The 20,133-nt window shown below is 43.9% G+C and overlaps 1 protein-coding gene across 3 annotated transcripts in view; it reads right to left on the bottom strand.

Annotated features, from left to right (window-relative positions):
- Positions 1-222: 222 nt before the first annotated feature.
- Positions 223-20,133, bottom strand: part of TNC (tenascin C) — a 78,264-nt gene continuing 58,353 nt past the window's right edge. For all 3 annotated transcript variants that reach the window (XM_064727872.1, XM_064727870.1, XM_064727871.1), the window contains 11 exons: positions 17,881-18,003; positions 16,584-16,727; positions 15,278-15,397; positions 13,612-13,755; positions 11,874-12,004; positions 10,821-10,953; positions 8,680-8,831; positions 6,016-6,112; positions 4,645-4,806; positions 2,509-2,672; positions 223-1,442 (listed from right to left, as the gene is read on the bottom strand). In XM_064727872.1, coding sequence (XP_064583942.1) covers positions 1,332-1,442; positions 2,509-2,672; positions 4,645-4,806; positions 6,016-6,112; positions 8,680-8,831; positions 10,821-10,953; positions 11,874-12,004; positions 13,612-13,755; positions 15,278-15,397; positions 16,584-16,727; positions 17,881-18,003 — 1,481 coding nt within the window. In that variant the 3' untranslated portion in view covers positions 223-1,331. The remainder of the gene's footprint in view (positions 1,443-2,508; positions 2,673-4,644; positions 4,807-6,015; positions 6,113-8,679; positions 8,832-10,820; positions 10,954-11,873; positions 12,005-13,611; positions 13,756-15,277; positions 15,398-16,583; positions 16,728-17,880; positions 18,004-20,133) is intronic.

Raw genomic sequence — 20,133 nt, 5'->3', positions numbered from 1 at the left:
GATTTATGTTCCCCATGCAACACAAACAATGCTCAGGAGTGTAACTTCAGCCAAGAGGGAGGCAAGAAACATTTACAAAACATTTACAAAATGTTTGCAAAATGCAACCTTGAAGTAGGGCAGAGAGACTGGATTAAAACAAGAGATTTTTTATTGTCTTGAACTGCAGGGTGTGATACAGAGGAACTACATGGAATTTCATTCATATTAAAAAAAAAAAAAAAAAGAGAGCCCTTTATTTACACAAGTGTTCAAACTGCCCATGGTACCTAAAACAACTCTGGGTTCTCTTTGTTTTGCTTTGTTAGTTATTCCCACCTAGATGGAGCAAGCATTGGTCAGTAGCACTTAGAAAAACCATGGAAGAAGCTTTTGGGCAGGAAAAAAAAATATTCTGTTCTGAAAGAACCCAAATCCTCACGGGCATTTCACTGTAACAAACCCACCAGAATAATTACAACCAGTCACTGACAAAAGGAACAGATTTCAGTAGGGGTTCAGCAGCCTAATTAATCTCAGTCTGTCTTTATTTCCCCATCTAAGTAAATATATCCTGGACATGCACAAACTCCACATAGATAAAAAAAAGTAGAAATTTATTTAAAAGTAATTGTGCTTTTATTTATAAAAAAAAAATTTACAATCAGACACTGTCCTGCTGTGTTTCCAAAAGCATGGTTCTCTTAAAAATGACAAAATGTAGCTTATTATTATTATCATTATTATTATTATTACTTTGTCTTTATATTAATAATATTAATCCTATGCTTAAGTTTAAAAACATACTGCTTTCCCTTCCCATTCCCTCCTTCTCTGTGGTACTTGATATATATATAGAAAGGCATTCAAACCACCAATTATTTCCACTTATAACTAATAATAATAATAATAATAATGATAATTAATCTTACACATTTCTGTCTGTAAAATATGGCTGGTTCTAAAACAAACTACCAATGTACAAAGCTGTTCTCCCTCCCCTCCCCTGGGCCACCCAAGAGATCGTCAGATGTCGGAAGAACTTTATCCCAGACGCTTTCTGGCAAAAAAATTAAAAATAAAAAAAATTAATAAAACAACACAGAACCCTTGAGATCGTTGTCTTTGGTGTGGAGGACGTTCCTGGTGGGCAGCTGGAGCTGCTCTGCTGGAAACTCTGGGATGGTTTAAGGCTTTTTTATGGTTTGGAATGCTGCAAAGCCTCTGCCGGGGCTCACCGATGATGCTGTGGTGCCAGTCCCAGCTCCTCGCACCCCCAGGCCAGCGATGCCCGAGGGTCTCCCCACACCCCCTCTCCATCCCCTCCCACCCCTGCCCGCACCCCCCGGGCCCTACGCTCGCTTCCGCCGCCCCTCCAGGTTCCTGAAGCTGGAGGGTCTCAGCTTCATCTCTGCAAACTGGATGGAATACTCGTGGCCCTTCCAGTGGAACCAGTTGACGCCCTGTGAAGGCAAAGGGGAGAGGTTGGGGGTCACATTTGTATTTACTGCCCCTGGTTCAGACTGGGGGTGTAGCCGTGATATTTTCTGAAAAATCCCTTTGTCAGAATTTTTCTCCTGAGAAGCTGAGAAGCCTCAGAGGAAAAGAAAAACAATAATTATCTGCTGCTGTGGAATGCAACATCTTTGATTGGTCCATATTGGTTGCTTCTAATTAATGGCCAATCACAGTCAGCTGACTCTCTCTGAGAGTCACGAGCTTTTGCTATTCATTCCTTCCTATTCCTTGCTAGCCTTCTGATGAAATCCTTTCTTCTATTCTTTTAGTATAGTTTTAATACATCATTTTCTTTTAATATAATATATATCATAAAATAATAAATGAGCCTTCTTAAACATGGAGTCAAGGTTCTTGTCCTAGGACACCTGCAAACACCACCACATGGGGGTGTTTCTGGTTTGGGCACAGAGGCACCATGAAGTGGAGGAGCTTTGGGAAGCACAGGGGCTGTGGAATGTCCAACCTGTACAAACCCACCCACATGAGGCCACAGAATCATAGAAACGCACACTGGATGGGCTGGAGGGGACCTTAAAGATCATCTTGTTCCACCCCTGCTGTGGGCAGAAACACCTTCTCAGTGCTCCAGCCTGGCCTTGGGCACTGCCAGGGATCCAGCTGCTCCAGCTGCTCAGCCCAGCCTGGATTTGTCCCAGGAGCTGTCCCAGCCCAGGTGCAGCACCTGAGCTTGGTCTTGTTAAACCTCTGTCCCTCAGAGCTGTCCCTCCTTGCCTGGCTTTCATGGCAGGAAAATATTTTTGTTTCACATGTTGGAAATGACAATTATTCCCTGCACACTTGAGATATTCCCTTGGAAAATCAAACAAAGCCAACAAGATTTCACCAGCTGATGTTATATTCTTGTTTTGTGAGTCCATACATTTCCCTATGTTCCTGGAGAGTGAGAGGAGGGGATGCTGTGGGGGGCTGGCTGAACCATCAGAAAAACCCATAATTGCAATTCCCCTTCCTCTCATGAATTAGAGAAGCCTTCAGAGCCAAACTCACCTGACTGTGGTTGTTGTCACCATATCTGCCCATCAGGTTGACTCGGTGGCAGTTCTTGTACCAGAAAGCTCCTTTGTATGACAGAGCACAGTTGGTGATGGCAGAGTCGTGGTCCTTGTCAAAGGTGGAGAAGGACCTTCCATTGTGGTAGGTCATGGAGTCACCTGGGTGGGGGGACAAAAGAAAGAGCAAGGTCATTGGGTTGCCTGGTTTAGATTTCATGAACATATTTGGACTGTGCCATGCCCTGTCTGCATCTACATTTTTTTAAAAATTACTTGTTTTAATATAGAAAGAAATGCACAATTTTTGGTTTTGCAGGCAGGTCAAAATGTTTCTTCAGGTGGTCTCTAATCCCCAGTATATGAAGTGGGTTTTTTCCATGCAGGTCAATTTCTGAATTTCTTGCTAAAATCTGGATTTTACAGTGTGGACAAGCCAGGACCAAAGAGGTGTTCACAAGGAAGGAATCAAGACCAAAGAAGTCTCCATACTGACTGAATCCTACTCGTGGTAGCAGCTACCACTACTCTGTACTAGACAATTTGCTTAAATCTCAGAATCATCAAATGGTTTGGGCTGGGAGGGACCTTAAAACTCATCTCTTTCCATGGGCAGGGACACCTCCCTCTGCTCCCAGCCCTGTCCAGCCTGGCCTTGGGCACTGCCAGGGATCCAGGGGCAGCCACAGCTGCTCTGGGCACCCTGTGCCAGGGCCTGCCCAACCTCACAGGGAAGGAATTATTTCCAATATCCCATCTAAATTAAATAGACATTAATTCTGCTGCTGCATTTCCTTTGTATCTCTGTAGTCTGGGTAAAAGCTCCTGTGCTGGTCACAGGGCAGAGCCCACACCCACACCTCTGCTCTGGTTTATGCACCCAGCTGTGTGAAATTATCTCCTTTTAAGACATATTGTTAAACTGGATTTATCTCTTAATCCTGTGAAGCCCTGAAAAGTCTCACCAAGAGCTGCAGGGCTTGCCCCAGTGTGATTACAAAAGGCAGATGATTTGTTCAGCAAAATCATAAATCACATTACAGCAGGGCTTTGCTGCAAATTCTACTGACAAGAGAAGAAGCTGTGCCAGGCTATTATTGGCTGTATAAATGACAGCCAAAATTGACCAAATAAGATATATTGTGGTTTAATACACTTGTTTCAATGCTACCATAATCAGGCCATAAAATATGGCACCAAAATGCCTGGAGGATATAAAACAGAAACAAATATATTGATATGTTTGATTTTTGAACACCTCACTGTCCTGGCTTGTAAGATATGGTTTAGGGTGAGTATTTCCCATCTGTCAGAGCTGGGGCAGTTCTCTGCTGTCCATGGGCAGTTGTTTCTTTCTCTCTCCCACAGCCAACCCTCCCTCCAGGAGATCTCTGCTGTCCATGGCCACTGAGTGTCCCTGCAGGGCTGATCCCATTCCAGCATCCCATGGGGAGATGCTGCGCCCAGGGCAGGAGCCAAGCATTCCTACCTGGATCCAATCTGAGCCTGGCACAGCACAGCAGCCTTTGCCCCCTGCATTGCCAGAGGAGCAGCTTTCTGCTGCCCTGCATGGCCAGAGGGAGCCCAGGCCCATCTGCAGCAGCCCTGGAGCTGCAGAGGAAAACTCCCCCCTTGTGCAGGATCCGTGCTGCAGCAGAGCCACAGCTGGCACTGCAGGAGGGCTGAGCCCCCATGGATGGGGCTGGGACACCGCCCTGACACACAGGGGGCAGGGCATGGTCTCACTCTGGCAGTGGTATTTTGTATTACTGCAATGTTTATTTTTTTTTTTTATTTTCTTCCCTAGTAAAGAACTGGGGAATTATTATAAAAGAACTGAATTATTCCTATTCCCATATCTTTGCCTGAGACCTCCTTAATTTCAAAATTATAATAAATTAATAGAATTATAATAATTCATAGAGAGTGTGATCATCATCATCAACGTAGAGATCATCATCATTCGTAGAGAGGGCGGTTACATTTTCCTTTTCAGGGGTGGCTCCTGCCTTCCTTAGCAGACCAAGACACTCACACAGGAGAGGCACCTGCTGCTCTGCAATACTCCCAGGGTTTCCCTGAGTCAGTGGGAGGCAGTGTGGCCCCGGAGGAGGGACAGTCACTTTGCTCTCACCTGCAGTGCCGCTGTAGCCATCCACGCGCAGGCGGTAGCGGCTCTTGGCGTCGCCCACGCTGAAGCGCTCGTACACGGCGTAGGCCGTGTCCCCCTTGTCCCTCAGGTCCACCCGCAGCTCGTACTGGCCCTGAGAAGTGATTTTGTGCAGGTTCTCCAGACCTGTGGGAAGGAAGGAATGTTTGTCTTGATGTCAAATGGTTTTTTGCCTTTTTTCTCTTCTGTATTCTCTGTATTCTTCACACACATATTTGGAGCTCTGTAGCCTATTGCTGCTTTCCTATTTAGTTTTCCCAGTGCTTTTCCCTACCTTTTCCCTAGGCAGAAAGACAAAACACATTCCAAAGCCCTTACCCATCTTGGTTCTCCCTGGGAACCAAGGCCAAAAAAAAGCTCTTTGAGACTCATTTTCATCAACAAAATTCAGTTCCATCTGAGGGGAGAGGATGTAGAAGGGGCTTGAACACAGGAGAGTTACATCACCACTTGTGCTCCTAATTGGTGATTTTGTCAATTATGCCAATTTGCTGAACTTGGAAAAGTCTGTTCACCCCATGGGAGAGGAGATTTTGTGGACATTTTCCATATTCACCTCTAGAGGCCTCCAATAAAGATCAACCTTTACATTACTCCTATACTAATATTATCTCAAAAGCATGTTGTTTGATTTCCAGGTTCCTTAAGGCACCAGTCTCTCCATGGTTTTTCCTCTGCCATGCCATTATTCCCTAAACGGGGCCATACTGGACTGTACAAACAGAGCAGGACACCAGCACTGGTGAGGACACTGAGCTGGATCAGCTCTAGTGTGATGTCAGCACAAAAGCAAATAAATAGTCCCAGGTTGACTGGGAGAGATCTTCCCTTCAAATGATAGAAACAGCTTGGACAAAACAACCAAAGTTGTGCTGTGTGATCATCATCATCAACATCATCATCATCATCATCACCAGAAAAATGCAGTGCAATCTTTGAAAATGTGGAGGGTTTACTTCTGTTTTACCAAAATGTGAGGTTTTGACTTTTATTTGCCCTGCTTTTCCTCTCTGGATCATCAGCCTTTGCTTTTGGGAGTGTCCCAGCAGGGACAGAAGCAGAACCTCCTTCCCAGGGCACCTCTGACTGCTCCCAGAGCCCCAGTGAGCATTGGGTGGGTTCATTTGGTGACCCCAGCATGGCACCCTTGAACTGCAGGCTGAGCCTGGCCCTTTCAGTCTCCCTTACGTAGGGTGTCCCTGGCTCCTTTTCTCCTATTCTCCTTTACAAATATTCCTGCCAGCTAAATGGAGGCCTCTAAGTGGCTCCTGGACTTTTGGGCTGTGTTCCTGTCTTGTTATTTTTTTTCCAAAAATAAAAATTCTCAGCACTTACCTATCCAGAATTCTTCATTAGGATCTCCAAACCCTGCCACATAAGTATTCCAGTTCTTGTAGAAATCTTGCTTTCCATTCTGACGCCTCAGGAACACCTGAAAGCAGGAAATGTTATGGACAGACTGCCCTGGCCAGAGGGGAAAAGCTTTTACAAACAAAGCCCAGCATTGCTCCTGCCCTTCCTTTACCCCTCTCAGCACAGCCTCACTGCAAGGACTGAGTTGCACACAGGTTTTTGAATGCTCCATGTGTTTTTTAAGTCTCCAATTTCCCTGTTGGGTTCCCAGGCTCCTCTGCATAACATGGCCTCTCAGTTCCTGCTCTCTGCTCTTTTAAACCCATCCTGCAGCTCTGGATTTCTCAGCCAAGGGTTTTTCCACCCCTCATCTCCCAGCCAAGCATTCCTCCAGCTCCTTCTGCCTTTCTGTGCCCTGGGTCCCTTTGGCATGTTCAGATTTGGGGTGTCAGTGTGGAGAGGTGGCATTTACTGCCATTCCTTGTTGGCTGGGTGGGATGTGTCCCTTGCACAGTGGCTTTGGAAGCCACTGCACCCTGTGGCTGCGGAGCAAATGCTTCCCCTGGGCTGTGCTGTAACTTCCCTCATTCCCTCTCTCATTCAGAGTCAGTTCACCCTCCCCTCTCCTTGGTGATTATTTAGAAGATGTGTTATCCACTATGGTCATTTCAGCAGCCCTTCCACCAGTGGAGAGGGATCAGGGCTGAAACCAGGGGTGTGAACATCCTTTGGAGACACCTCTCTCTCCTCCAGCTACACAAAGAGCTGGCAACCCTGTTCTGGGCACTGGAGTGTCCTACTGTCATAGTTTTACAAGAGGGACTTCTCTCCCTAAGTGAACTGAAAAAAGACTATTTTAGAGGTGATAAACTAACTGAAAATTTTAAGTTTTGTTTCTTTACATTGTCAGTGGACAAGGAAAGTTTGTGGAGGGAGGAGAAGTGTTCTGAAGGGTTTGTTTTAATTCTTACATTTTTTTTCTTTTAGTTACCATTAATAAAATTTTCTTTATACCCTTTTAAGGTTTTGAAGCTGCTTTGCCTTTCTCCTAATCCCACCTCACGGCAGGAGGTGAGTGCACTGATGATTGGCAAGCACTGAACCTGCCACACTCATTGGTGCGTTGGCCAGGAAACCTCAAAATTGGTGAAAAATTGGCAAACCAAAACCACCACACCTACCCAGGATAAAACTCCCCAGATTTATAGACAGGACAGCCCTAGAGTGATAATAACACTTTTTATCCTACTGTGATAATAACCTGTCACACTCATTGGTGCATTGACTGTGAAACCTCAAAATTGGTGAAATCTCAAATTGGTGAACCAAAACCACTACACCTACCCAGGATAAAACTCCCCAAATTTATAGACAAGACAGCCCTACTGTGATAGTAACACTATTATCCTATTGTGATAATAACACTATTATCCTACTGTGGTACTAACCCACCACACTCATTGATGTGTTGGCTGGGAAACCTCAAAACTGGTGAAAAATTGGCAAACCAAAACCACTGCACCTGCCTAAGATAAAACTTCCAAATTTATAGACAGGACAGCCCTAGTGTGATACTATTATCCTAACACTATTATCCTACTGGGATAATAACCCACCACACTCGTTGGTGCATTGGCTGGGAAACCTCAAAATTTGTGAAATCTCAAATCAGTGAACCAAAACCATGACACCTACATAGGATACAACTCCTCAAATTTATAGACAAGCCTGCCCTACTATCATAATAACACTATCATCCTACTGTGAAAATAACCCAACACACTCATTGGAGGGTTGGCCAGGAAACCCCAAAATTGCTGGAATCTCAAATTGGCAAACAAACCACTACACCTACCCAGGATAAAATTCCCCAAATTTACAGACAGGAGAGCCCTACTGTGTAAATAACACTATTATCCTACTGTGATAATAACACTATTATCCTACTGGGATAATAACCTGTCACACTCATTACTGCATTGGCTAGGAAACCTCAAAATTGGTGAAATCTCAAATTATTGAACCAAAACCACTACACCTACCCAGGATAAAACTCCCAAATTTATAGAGAGGACAGCCCTATTGTGATAATAGCATTATTATCCTACTGTGATAATAACCTTTCGCACTCATTGGTGCATTGAATGTGAAACCTCAAAATTGGTGAAATCTCAAATTGGTGAACCAAAACCACTATACCTACCCAGGATAAAACTCCCCACATTTATAGACAAGACAGCCCTACTGTGATAATAACACTATTATCCTATTATGATAATAACCTGTCACACTCATTACTGCATTGGCTAGGAAACCTAAAAATTGGTGAAATCTCAAATCAGCAAACCAAAACCACTGCACCTACCTAAGATAGAGCTCCCCAAATTTATAGACAGGACAGCCCTAGTGTAATACTATTATCCTAACACTATTATCCTACTGTGATAATAATCCACCACACTTATTGGCACGTTGGCCGGGAAACCTCAAAATTGGTGAAATCTCAAATTATCAAACCAAAACCACTACACCTACCCAGGATAAAACTCCCCAGATTTATAGATAGAACAGCCCTAGTGTGATAATGGCACTCTGAGGGTGCCTGGATGAGCAGGATGGGATGTGCTGCCCCTGCCCCATACTCACAATCCAGCCGCCGCCGTCCTCGCCCATGTCACAGAACACCTGCAGAGGCTGAGCCTTGTCCCCGTTCAGGTAAATTGTGTAGAGCCCAGAGGTGGCTTCTCCATTCAGCAGGGCCTGGGAGCAGTCCTTGGGGTAGGGATAGAGGAGCCCAGCTGCACACACAGGGAGGAGAAAGCATTCCTTAGGAAATCAGCAGTTACAAGGAATGTGCACAATGCAGATGGCTCAGGAAAATCCCTTGTGGGACAGCTGCAAATCCCAGGAACAGGTCTGTAATTGCATCTTGCATACAGAACATCCACAGGACACAGCTGGTGAGGTGATTTCTTCTTTTGAATGTGGTTTTTCACATCTGTCTACGCTGGAAGTGATGGGAATGTTAGATAACTACTCCCTGCTATGATGGGAGTGCATCCTCCAGCTAAAAGCTGAAATTTAGGAGCTGTGTTACAGCAATTTTTGGGGAAAAACAAATGTACCAATCTCTGCTCATGTGACAGAAAATGGAGGGGGGATACAAGGACAGGAATTCAATCAAAAATAAATTAATTTCATGTGTTTTGCTAGCAAGGACAATATTAAATGTGTTATAAAGCTACACTCCTAAAAAACAAAGCAAACAGCAACAGCTGAAACTACAGGAAAATGTTGTTAAGCTTTTCTTTCTGACAACAAGGCAATAAAATCATTGCAGTCAGAACAATTTCTAACCCCCCTAAAAAACCTTTTATTTTTTTTTTTTTGTTTTATTCACTCAGGTCATTCACTTTTTCAGCCAATTAAGGTGCATCCAAAGGAGAGTTTTTACCTGCAGCTTCTCACAGAGTGGCTGCTGATCCTTGCCAGTGTTACACATCCCTGCCTGTGCTTCAGCTCCAGAGGATTTCACAGAATCATGGCATTGTTAAGGTTGGAAAAGACCTTTAAGATCAAGTCCAAGCATTAACACAGTCCCACCATCATGCTCACCACCATGTCCCCAAGTGCCACCTCCACAGGTATTTTAAATACTTCCAGGGATGGGGACTCCAACACTGCTTATTCCAATTCTTTACAACTCTTTCCATGGAGAAATTTTTCCTTATATTGAATTTAAACCTCCCTGGTGTGATTTAAGGCCAAGCAACTTTCCATCAGCTTTGGGATTTGGAGAAAAGTGACTCTACAGGGGGCTCCTTCAGTCACTAAGAGTGACAGTCACTAAACAGTCACTAAATAATCCCTGTCAATAAATAGACACAAATGTATTTTTAGAGTTAAGGCCAGGCTTAAGCCTCTGCCTGAATGAGTCTGACACTGTTCACATGGCTGAAGGCACCTGGTCAGTCCCTGCTCATGGTCAATTTGCCAAACATCACCTAAATTCACCCAGATTTAATTCCTCTCCTGTTTCTGGGTGTGTTGGTGAGTTCATCCTGCTCTGCACAAGCAGTGACAGGGCAGGCTCAGGGCTGGGTGACTTCTGGTAATGCTTGGGCTGGAGTTGGTGCCAGCAGCAGGAGGGGGAATGGGGATGACTGAAGGTCCTGCTGGGCCTGAAAGGCTGGAAACTGGGAAAAGTGAGACAAATGGCAGGCAAAGTGTCACAGCTAATACAGAGCAACTCCTTTTTTTAATGTCAGCTGTGAAGTGACCTTCAGAGAAGCCAATTTATCCTTGCAGAGCTGTCCTGTTGGGCTGGAGCTGATGTGCAGAGGGGCTTTGAGACAGCCCATCTTAGACAGAGGAGAAAAGCCTGCCCAGAAATCCATCTGCTCAGCCCCCAGCACTGATCTGTGTGTGCCTTTGTGGTTTGCTTCATTTCAGCTCCAAACTCTGATTTGTTTCCCCTGCTCGCTGGGATCGATACAGGGAGAAATCAAAGTGTCAGCTGGATTTTAAAGAGTTCCTGCTGATATTTCACCCTGGCAAGGCAGGATGTTTCACCAGACTGTGAGGGTGATGTGGATGGATATTGGAATTTCAACCTGCCAAGGGAAAACAGGTCTGGGAGAACAGAGACTTTGCACCAACACTACAAACAGATTAAAATCTTGTGTGGGGTCTGTGTGTCCTCACAGCAGAGCTCAGCAGTATATAGATTATTTTAGATCAGTATTCATCATTATTTTAGATAATTCAGATTATTCTAATGTCCTTACTGGTGGTGAGTATGGTCTGGATGGTTTTGCTCCTCAGGGCCCCACTCAGGGCCTGCAGTTTCACCGTGTACTGAGTGGAGGGGCTCAGCTCTGTCAGGCTGTAGGAAGTTGTCTCGGGGTTTAGGATGACTTCCTATGGAGAAAAGAAATAATACAGGGAAATCTCAGAGAAATAAATCATAATGACCAGAATGGTTACATATTTTAGTCTGTCACATTGGTTTTTGTCATAATTATTGATGGTATCTTTAACCATCTAGATTAATTAATATAAAGCTACTCCTCTAAGATTTTTACCAAGCTGATATTTAAAAGTTCAATAAAGCCTGCCTGGAAATGAGTGTTTACCATCATAATGTACAAGCTGGGAGGTTTGAAAGCAAGGCAGCATAAATGCTTACATATCCTCAATGTACAGATTGTGAAATTCATAAAAAACTGGGGAACTCATCCTTTAGGATGAGGAAATGTTGCACTCCAGGCTTTAAAAGGCAGTTTTAAAGGACTGATTTTCAGTGTGCTTGGGGAATTTGCCTTCCTGAAAATTAGAATCCTGTCCAATGATCCAGGCTGGGCATCCAAAATATTTTTTTTTCTGGGATTCACCTGATTAATATTTAAGCATTTAGTGTAATTAATTATGTAGGAAGAAATTAAATTATAGGAGAATAAGAGGCAAGTTCATCCTTCCTTAGACACCCCTTTGCACAGGGGTTCCCCTGAGTTTAGAAAAGTGAGTCACATCCTTTGGGGGTTTGAGTTTACTCCATGGTATCTGTTTGGAATGAAGGAAAATGTTTGTGATTTTTTCTGTATTGTGAAGGGATGAAAGGCAAAATTCAAGCTGCAATGGAGCTTCAGTTTCAGGGTATAATGTACGAAAGTCCTTTAACAGGTTTTAAATGCATTTGTGTTCAATCTAGCACTGAAAGAGGCAGTGAGCATTTTTAAATATAGTGTTTAAATTAAGACACATGATTATGTGGCATTGCTGGACTGTTCAGAGCATCTCCACTGCCCAGATTTGAGGCACAGCCCCTGAGGTTTATTTACCTTGACTGTGCCATCGATGGATTCATAGATCAGGAGATATCCAGTGACTGGAGCACGGGGAGGCCTCCAGCTCATCACAGCTGCTTCTGACTGCACCTCAGTGGCACTCAAATCCCTTGGAGCATCCAGCCCTGCAGGAGACACCACAGCAATTACAATCACATCCATACAAAGTCAGTTCCACAGGTTATCTTGTGGGCCGTATATTAAAACAAGCCCGGAAAACAAACCTTCTCTCCAGAGAAATTTGAAATGAAAAAACACTTCAACCTTAACTTTTGTGGTTAAGAATTAATTTTCCCATTGGTAGTTTAAAATAAAGGTGTTAACTTTATCTAAGTTAAAATATTGCCTTGTTCCAGGCACCTTATTTTATGAACAGTTGCACTGAACTGTCTTTTGAGACAAAATTGTGCATTTCATTATTTCTCACAAGAAGACAGATTGGTATTTACATATTCCCAGGAAATAAAACTCTGGTTCCAATTATGCTTTTTTTAGAATAGGAAAACTTTTTAGAATAGGAAACTTTTTAGAATAGGAAAACTTTTCCTGCTTGTTCTGGCTCAAATCTCCAGCTTCCCTTCCCCTCTGTGATTACAGGACTGGATTGGTGTGGCTCCCTAATTAATATCCTGGGACAAGCCAAGGCAAGAAAATGAGAACCACCCCTGATCCCACTGATGCTCATGGAAAGCCACGAGTGTGAAACCAGCTGGGCATGTTCAGCAGCCAAGGAAGAGCTCCTGCCCTGAGACTCTGCAGAATTGGTGATCTCATATTGTTATAAGTTTTGGTCCATTTGCATATTGGAACTAATTATCTACTTACAACTTTAGGTTATGAAATCTCATCCTGCTTGTTTTTCTCTCTTCAGTCCACATTGTTTGTTCTCTTGGGCCTGACATTTGGATCATTTGTCCTTGGTCCCTGATGCTGCTGAGCCAGGGACTGAATTAAAGCCTCCAGTCTTTAGGTGGATCAGAAGGCAAAAGTGTTTAATAAAAGTAGTGGGTCTTTTTATAATGCGACTTGCTAAGGAGAGACTTGATTGGTTTCAAAGTAGGAACATCTCACACTATTGGTGAACTATGAATAGCACACTCTGGAGGGCTGTATTTATAAATAACCATTACAGAAAGAGTGATAATAATTGTTTTAATTCTTTCCTCTAAGATTCTCAGCCTCAGCCTGGGAGAAATTATCTCTGTTTTTCTTCAGCTGAACTGAGAATATCCAGCTTGGGCAGCACAAGGGCTGAACCCAAGATAAACCAAAATGGCCCCAAAATGCACGACTGGGCACGGGGTCTCTCCCTGTGATCAGTTCTGCTCCATTTGCATCTTGCAGTTCATTGTCCCATTCCAGCTTTAGCCCAGGCAGTCCCACCCTGCTTGTTTTTCTCTCTCCAGCCCACGGTGTTTGTGCTCCTGGGCTGAGATTTGGATCATTTGTCCTTGGTGCCCAGCTGGAGCAGGAATTGTTTTGTCTCCCTGCTCTGTGCACAGAGCTCACCATCCCCTCATATGAAGCTCAGACCCACCCACTAAAGCAGCACAGAATGTGAAAAACAGAAAAGCTGAAACCTGAGGCATCACTGACAGAAAACCACCTTTGGTCAGCCCCAGCAGAGAAAGGTGATGCAAACACTATCAAAATTCAGATTTCCAGAGAAAAAGGCAGCAGAGGAGCACAGAGCAGGTGGGACTGGAAGGGCTGGCTGTGGGTGGGGTGGCACCTGTGGTGAAGTGCGTGGAGAGGCTCTCGCTCCTCTGCGTGTCCTTCTGCGCGTGGACGCTCAGCCTGTACTCGGTGGCAGGCTGCAGCCCCTGCAGGTCGTACTCCACCGTGTTCCCTGACACCAGCTGGGTCACCTCTGGCTCTGAGAACAGAACACAGCACAAATGAGATGTTGATCGCATTCAGACACATCAGGGTGTGTGGTATTGTCAGGGTTCCCCGTGGCAGGAAGGAAATGATGAATCTGACTCCATGTTCTTAGAAATATATTATATTATATTATATTATATTATATTATATTATATTATATTATATTATATTATATTATATTATATTATATTATATTATATTATATATTATATTATATTATATATTATATTATATTATATATTATAGTATATTATGTCGTATCATATCATATCATGCCATACTAAACTATACTAAGGAATAGAGAAAGGATACTTACAGAAAGCTTAACAAGATCCTAATGAAAAACTTGTGACTCTCCAGAGTCCCTACACAGCCTGAACGATTGGTCATTAAGTCAGAATAATTCACATGTTGGATAAACAATCTCCAACACATTCCAAAGCAGCAAAACACAGGAGAAGCAAATGAGATAATATTTTTTCTTTTTTCTCTAAGGCTTCTCAGTTTCCCAGGAGAGAAATCCTGGAAAAAATAGTTTTCCAGAAAATATGATGTGCTCAACTCTGTGCTCCACTCACTGATTTCTTTTATTCCTAGTTGGTGCAAGTGCAGAATGGTAAAAGCCCATGGCTGTGCTGGTACCTCTGCTGAGCCTGGGTTCCACCAGAGCCCTTTCTCTAAAAGTGTGAGCTCTCTCTAGTGTTCACAGGGATTATAACACCACCTCTGCTTCCCAGGAATCTCCCTTGTGTCTGCTCACGGCTGAATCGAGAGTGCTGAATTAAAACGATCAATGTTTAAATGCTTCCAGCAAAGCCCCTTCTCCAAATAACAGCCCCAGAGCTCCAGGGGCCTTTGGACAGCGCTGCCAGGGATGCCCAGGGTGGGGTTGGTGGAGGATCTGGGTAGGGACAGAGGTTGGATTAGATGATCCTAATGGGTCCCTTCAGCTCTGGATATTCTGTGATTTTCCTGGAGTTACAATCAGCACCTCTTGAGAACTTAACCTTTCAGCCCCTCAAGCCATTTCCAGCTGAGACAGAGTAGAAATTTTCCAGAGTAGAAATCTATTTTTATTCAGGTGAAATGTACATCTTTAAGTCTGTAGTTTGAAAACATAGCTATGTAACCTGACTGCAAAAGCCTAAGCTCAGAGAAACTGCTTCAGTGAAAGACAGAGATAAAGGGGAGGATACAGAGGGTGATAAAGACAGACAGAGACTGCTGTGAGAGCAGCTCAACCTGACCTAAAAATTCTTTCTGATAAAGAAGAACTAGCGGCAAATGTCACGTGAAATTCATAAAAATGAATATGTATGAACCTATTGTGAAATTGTATGCATATGTATCTGAGAGGGAGATAAAAAGGGACCTGAAGTTTCCAGAGGTACACATGTCATTTTAGAGGAACAATTCCCACATGTGTCCAGCGCTGTAATAAACATAACCGGCTTTACAACTTTCACAAAAGTTGTAGAGTTTTGTTTATCTCCACAAAACACAGCTCCTCTCACCTTTCTCAGAAGAGTAGGACACCACGTAGTTATCCACAGCAGCAATTGCTGGCTGCCAGGTTGCCAGAGCCTCAGAGTCTGTGATGTTCATCACTACCAGGCCTGATGGGCTGTCCAGAGCTGGAAGAAAAACAGATTGAAGGAATTTGATAAAAAAAAGATTGAAGGAATTTGACAAACGCTCTCAGCTCTGTGCAATGCTCTGCTGTAAATTCATGAGAGAAAATGCCCAAAAGTCAGTGCAGCTTTTATGGCTCCCTCTGGAATAGTGGAGTTCTGCAGGAAAGACGTCAGTGCCTATGAAGAGACACCAAAACCTTCTCTGGAAAGGGAGGTCAGTGCTGGAAGAGATGAAATTCTGGGAACAAACAGAGCTAACCACGTTCTCAGATCACTCTTGATACCATCAATCTCAACAGCTCTGTCAAAGCTGACATATTTCTCTCGACACTCTCAAATCTGGGTTGTTTTTTAGAACAAATTCAGGAGATAGAGCTGGGAAAAATAACCAAAGTGACGGCAGCTGATGGCCACTGTGACCTTCCAGCAGCTTTTTTGGACCAAACCAATCCCACAGCCAGCCAGACATCCAAAATCCCCCCATGTCCTGCTTTGCCTCCTCACAGAACTCCACTTTTCACACAGGTTTATGCTCTCCCTGAATTAAGATGGGATCTTTGCCTCCAGAGCAGCTGGAATGGGTTATAAATCTCCTGTCATTATCAGTAGTCATCATCTTGTTCTTTGCCTCAGCTCTCTGAATGTTTGTCAGCCCCCAAAAAGAATACAAGGAGGGGTCAGCAGGAGCAGAGTGTCTCATTGTCTGCAGGGATATTTAAAAAAAAAAACAGGAGACAGAATACTAAGAAAAACATTGAGAGAATATTGAAGAGAATGTTTTTATGCTTAGGACAGTCTGGAGCCTGGGACATGTGCAGTTCACAACAGAAACTGGCCTGAACTACTCAGCTGAGGTGGCCCTTTCCTCCCTCATCTCAAAACCAGCATTAATTAAAAAAAAGAACCAAAGAAGCTTTTGATTTTTTTTTTTCCTGGTGACTTAGAACTGCAAATACATTAATTGTCTCCATCTCACAGGTTTATTTAGCACTTAGGAAATGGGAGCCTGACCAAATTTACAAGTTCCATCCTCATGTAAAATGCAAAGACAAAGAAGGAGTGGGACAAAGAGCTTCCTACAGTTTGTGTGGGCAGCAAGAATGGGATCTTGGTGAGTCTGCAGCTCCAGTCCCTGAGTCAGATGAGCCATTTAAAGAGCTGCTATTTGCTGCTTTTGTATCATTACCTGTTTTCAGGATGCCAGAGACGGGCTCGCTTTCTTCAAAGCCTTTCACAGAGATGACGCTGACGTTGTAGTCCACACCTGGGACCAGCTTCACCAGCTTGGTCCTTGTCTTGCTCCCCTCAACTGTGACAACATTTGGAGTACCTAGGATGAGGCCAAATGACAAGGGATGAGTGACACAGTACTCCAGGAAATGCTTGAAGGGTGTTTTTAAAGTTAAAGACATTATGGCCACCACAGATAGTAACAACCACTGGTGTCAAATATTGTTGCCTTAACACCTAAATCTAAACCATTGGTTTGTATTCAGTAAGAAAAATTAACATTTTCAGTGGAAGGTGTCCCTGTCTGTGACAGGAAGTTGGAATGTGATCAGCTTTAAGGCACCTTCCTATGCAAACGATTCTGTGTTTTCTGTTCAGAAAAATACAATTTCCCAGACAAGGTGTAAGCAGAAACCCCAGCAGTCTCTACCTGGGAGTTCAAACACCTTGAGGACAGCACTTACAGTTTAGATCTGCCTTTTTTGTGATGAGGGCTGGAAGATTCTCCTTCACCCCTCTCATTTAGAATAAAGATGCATGTTATTTTGAAAGGTGCTCTGTGTGTGGCTGAGGACTTAGCACCCATCTTTGCTCCAAATTCTGGGTTTATTCCAGGAAAGCACTTAGACAAGTGCCTAACTTTATGACTGGATTCCTGTTCTTCTGTGGGACTAGTGTATTTAAAGCTGCACATGTGCTTCCAGGCTATATTGTCTAAAGATGTATATCTTTCCTTGTCTCAGTCAACAGCAGCAGCTTTTTTTGTGCTGATGTCTTTTGGTGTTGATGTCTTAAGTGTTTGTTCTTTAGCTGTTTCCCTTTAGAAATGTCCCTAAATTAGGTTAAAAATCTGTTGAAGTAGGGGAAGCTTTTGAAGTTGGACACTAAACCAGAATGAAACCGTTGGGGAGCACTGAGTAAATCACTGCCTTGAAAAATAGTTATAACCATGGATTTTGATTATTGTTTCCAAGGGCCATCTTTTCCAGTGTGCTCAGCTCATGAAGTGCCTACAAAATAATGACAGTTTGGAAACTAATCCTTGCTGAGGAGGTTCAGACAGAGAATTCTTAGGAGCACAACCACTCCAGCATCCACCTCTGAGCCCTGCCCGTGGGATGTGGGCACGGTGCCCAGACAGAGGTTGGCTGCACTGCCCCATTCCTGAAGAAGAAAAAGAGATGATCTGTGCAAGATCACCTGGGGGATGCCCTGAAAGAGGGATGGCAGCCCAGCAAACCCTTCCTGCTCACCTCCTGTGACAGGGACGTAGGAGATCCGGAAATTTTCCACGCGGGAGCGAGGGGGGGTCCAGCTGACTGTGGCAGCATTTTCTGTGATGTCAGAGAAGGAAATCCCCTTGGGAGAGCCAACCACTGTCAGGGGAGAACGGAGAACACACCACACAGGAGGAAAAGGTGAATTGTTTGTTTATCAGTCCTTAGTCCTGTTTATCAATCCTTGATTTGTTTTATCACCCTAAACCACGAGCTGGTGCTGTCAGTGTTCTGCTCTAAACAACATTCATGCAGGAGGTACAAAACTGAAGGATTCCATTACAGCAACAACATATTTGCAACAAATTTTCCTTTTTTTCAGGACCTGTCCAGTATTGCATAGGTTAAAAATACCCAATGTGTATCTACATATAGGAATAACAGAGATTTCAGTGCTGTAGAAAAGCAGGAGGAACATGCACAGAAATGACATTCTGCTACCCATGGCATGCTGTATTTAAGATTTTTTTCTATCCCAGTTTCACTTGGAGGATTTTTAGACCTTCCACTGAGCCCCAAAGCCCTCTGTGACACACAGCAGGGACAGCCATGGACAGATCTCCCTACCTAGGCATAAAATTCCTAATGCAGGATGCTCCAAGGAGACCTGGATCAGGTGTGGGAGCCCCTCAAGGCTCCTCTCAAGGACTCACACCTGGAACTTCTGTTGGCTTCAAACCAAAAGCAACAAGTTTTTCCTCCTGGAACCTCTCTCTGAGCCCATGATTTCAAACACATCCATCCAGAGAACATCCAATACAACCATTGTGGGGAAGGTACCTGCAGCTCTTTGTCATAAAACTCAGCCTTTCCCTGTCAAAACCTGAGCACTGCACTTGCCCACGAAAATGAAATCAGTAAACTGGGCAGACAAAGCCCAAATTTTACCAAAAATAACCCAAACTTAAACCCAGCATGTATCTGAAACATTCCAGTTAGAGGCTTAATTAAGATCCTGCAGAACAAGCATGGAAAGGGCTTTGGAAGGACGTGGTAAAAAGAGCTGCCTCTTCCAGGTTTACATTGAGCATCCCATTTCCAATCTTTCCGAATTTTTTTGGCTGTAACCAAAACAACCCTGAGGTATTAAAAAATAAACATCACACACAGAGCAGGCCTTTAGAACAAAGAGGAGAAATCCCAAACATCAGCCACATGAAGAGGAATGTGGAGACAGGCTGAGAGCAGGGAAAGGGGGGCAAGAGGAGGGGAAAAATAGGGATTGGGCTTGAAATAGCTTGGAAAGAACATTTCTGCAGGAAAGGAGTCACAGGCTGTTTGTTCCATGTGTCCCCAAAGCAGCAGGGCACTAAATCAACTGAAAGGCAAGGAAAGAAAAACAACTGAGCTCTCAAGAGAAATGTAAATTATGTTGCTGGAGCTCACTAGAAGTGTTGTGTTGGTGGGGTTTGCTCACAAGCCAAGGGAAGAAAAGAATTACAGATAAGAAAGGAAGAAAAGTGGGGTTGGAAAAGCCACGTGGCACAAAAAGGTACTGCTGGTTTGGGTACAGGCTGAAGGAAATCAGAGAAAATAAAGAAAAGGTAGGAAAGATAGAGAAATTAAAATTAGATTGGTTTTGCTTGACATTATAGGTGGCCTGAGAGGCTGAAGAAAAAGAGAAATGGTGATTTTGGAGACCAAACAGATGGACGAGCACTTGGTTTGCATACACATGGAGAATTTCAGCCTTTCCCAGGAAATAAAATCCCCAATCCGTCCCACTTGGACTCTGCTGTGCACATTTCCATGGGCCTCAGGCTTGTTTTCTGCACCAGGTGAGCTGCATGACAAAGAGCAGTAAGAAGATCTTTGATGTGAGTTTTCCACATCCCCAAATCCCCCAGCTGCAGCTTTCCTGGGAGAGAACCTGGCAGGAAACACAATGGACCATCAGAGCATCTGTCCTGGAATGAGTCCCAGAGATGGGAGAGATTTGCACCTTGGAGCACGGGAAAATGAAAAAGAAATGAATTAAATCATCTTCTTGGGCTACCTGGAAGCCAGAATGAAGCAGGCATGGAAAGCAGCCAGTGAGCTCCTGAGCTGGCACTCACAGAGAACCTCAGGGCATCTGTGGGGCAGGCACAGTAAATTATCTTTATCCTCCAGCATCATCCTCAAAGAGGTGTGTGAGGGACAGGGAACTCTCCTGAGAGGCAGCTGAAGCACCCAAAGTACCTGAGAGAGGCTGTTTTTTAGGGATTTTTTTTTTTTTGCTAATTGTTC

The sequence above is a fragment of the Zonotrichia leucophrys genome, chromosome 17 (genome assembly GCF_028769735.1).
Source record: "Zonotrichia leucophrys gambelii isolate GWCS_2022_RI chromosome 17, RI_Zleu_2.0, whole genome shotgun sequence".
Taxonomy (NCBI): Eukaryota; Metazoa; Chordata; class Aves; order Passeriformes; family Passerellidae; genus Zonotrichia; species Zonotrichia leucophrys.
The sequence above is the reverse complement of the archived record's forward strand: the minus strand, read 5'-3'. Positions and strand labels throughout refer to the sequence as shown.